The following is a 2,444-nucleotide window of genomic DNA, read 5'->3' as shown; positions in this document are numbered from 1 at the left end:
TGGCTCTGGCTCTCTTTCTCTCTCTTTCCCTCCCGCTCTGTTCCTGTGCTACTGCAAGTAGGGCTGCTCAATTAATCGAATTTTCGATCTCGATTACGATCTGGGCTTTCAACGATCATTAAAAATGACTGAGCCAATTATTAGCACCTCCCTCGTGCTTTACTCTCACGAGGTGGCAAATCGAGCGTACCCCTCTGCGTTTCGAACACGCGTCACATCAATTAAGAGTACCCGACGAAAGCTAAGCAGACGTTATTTGGAGAGGAGAGAATAATGGCTGCTAAAGAAAGAATGCCGTTGGTTGAAAAGCGAGGTAAAACTACTTCAGTGGTGTGGAAACATTATGGGTTCGCGGAGTCAGACGTGGATCAAGTTGATATAGTGTGTAAACTTTGCTACGGTGTTGTAGCTGCACCACAGGTCAACACTACAAATTTATTCAATCATTTGAAGACCGCTCACAAAGTGACACACGACCAAACAATGAAGGAGCATAGAGAAAAACTCTCAACAACACCTGCTTCATCCTCACAGACCTCCATTCACGCTACCCTGTACAACGCGACTAAATATCCCACCAGCTCCCAGAGACACAAGGAGATAACAAACGCAGTAACGTTTTTCCTCGCCAAAGACCACTGCTCAATTAACACAGTGAACAACCCCGGCTTTAAGAAACTAATCAACACTTTGGACAAACGGTATAACTTGCCATCTCATCACTATTTTAGTCGAGTGGCGATTCCCGCTTTATATGATGAGTGTCATGATGGTGTCGCAAAGGAAGTGGCTACAGCCCAATATTTTGCCACCACAACGGACCTGTGGTCAAGCCGCACCATGGAGCCGTATTTGAGCCTCACGGTACATTTCATTGACATGGATTTCAACATGAAAACGAAATGTCTCCAGACATCATTTTTCCCAGAAGACCACACAGGGCAGGACATAGCTGCAGGTCTGAAACAAGCACTGGCTACGTGGGATCTGGAGGAGAGTAAACTCGTCTGTATAACCACAGACAACGCTGCAAATGTCATGCTGGCTGCACAACTGAATGGCTGGATGAGGCTCCAGTGCTTTGGGCACAGATTACATTTGGCCATAGGTGAGTAGGCCTAATTCCTACTGAATATGATGCATAATGTGATTTTCTTTCAATGCTTCGAATGAATATAATATATAAAAACCGATTTAAATTCAGAGGTACTTTTATTCATTCTCACAGTCATACACATTTTCTATGAATTATACAAACACATAAATAAGCTACCATCACTTTTTCTTATTCATTCACACTCAAGGAAATGACAATCATCATCCTGATAATGCTTGTTTATATTTTTTATGTTTTTATAGAATGAGCCATGAAAGATCACAGGATTGAGCGTGCAGTGGGGGTCTGCAAAAAAGTGGTCAGCACCTTTTCATTCAGTTGGAAAAAAAAGAGAGAGCTGAAAAAGGCACAGATAGACCTCAACCTGCCAGACCACTCCTTAAAGACTGAATGTCCAACCAGATGGGGATCTAGGCAGGCCATGGTTTCCAGAGTCCTTGAGCAGCAGAAGGCCATTGCCCATGTCCTCTCCCAAGACAAAGGAACCAGGCACCTCATCCCCTCATGGCAGGACATTGATGTCCTTGAGGCCATCAACAAGACCCTGGGACCTTTGGTTGAATTCACTGATGCACTTTCTGGAGAGAAATATGTGAGTGTGTCTTTTATAAAAACCAACACTCCACCTATTTAACAACTCAATCTTGGCTGAGCAAGATGATGACACAGACCTGCTGTCCGCCTTGGGGAATAAACTTTTCCTGATTATACCTGTTGCATCTCTGTGTCCTGTGTTTCTGATTTACTTCATCCGTCCTTGTATTTGAAAGAACCATCCCTAGTCTGACATTCTGGTGCATCAGCTTTAGTGTCTACATACATATGCTGAAGTTGCCTCGTTCTAATGTTTTCTCTGAGGCTGCTGTAAATGTGAATGTATTTACTGTGGGTATTGCTTTGTTGTGAAAAACTGAAATCTGGAAATTAGAATTGTTGTGCCTTATTTTGTTAATGGTTTTACATAATTTCTATTTGAAAATACTGAATTTTGTACATTTATGTATTTTTGTTTGTCTGAGCATTTATTTAAACAAACCAAAAACATAAATTAGACATTACAACCAGTTACTCAGTACTTGAGTAGCCTTTTCGCCAACTACTTTTTTACTCTTAGTTGAGTAAGTTCTTGGATGGCTCCTTTTCACTGTTACTTGAGTAATAATATTTTAAAGTAATGCTACTCTTACTCGAGTACAATTTTTGTATACTCGACCCACCTCTGTCTGGGTGTAAATGGTTGGCAGAAACCTTCATTACATCTCAGTGACCTGGAGGTGAATAGATTGCAGCCCACCACCTTCTAAGTGCAGCGGACAAACCAGAGCAG

At 42.1% G+C, this 2,444-nt stretch overlaps 1 protein-coding gene across 1 annotated transcript; it reads left to right on the top strand.

Moving 5' to 3' along the window:
• Positions 1–409: 409 nt before the first annotated feature.
• LOC120442154 (E3 SUMO-protein ligase ZBED1-like) lies at positions 410–1,526 on the top strand. The gene is made up of 2 exons (XM_039617965.1): positions 410–1,108; positions 1,360–1,526. Exons 1-2 carry the CDS (start codon positions 484–486, stop codon positions 1,362–1,364), a joined length of 630 nt encoding a protein of 209 aa, XP_039473899.1. The 5' UTR covers positions 410–483; the 3' UTR covers positions 1,365–1,526.
• Positions 1,527–2,444: the final 918 nt, after the last annotated feature.

Source organism: Oreochromis aureus, linkage group 10, assembly GCF_013358895.1.
Source record: "Oreochromis aureus strain Israel breed Guangdong linkage group 10, ZZ_aureus, whole genome shotgun sequence".
In the NCBI taxonomy this organism is placed as follows: Eukaryota; Metazoa; Chordata; class Actinopteri; order Cichliformes; family Cichlidae; genus Oreochromis; species Oreochromis aureus.
The sequence above is the reverse complement of the archived record's forward strand: the minus strand, read 5'-3'. Positions and strand labels throughout refer to the sequence as shown.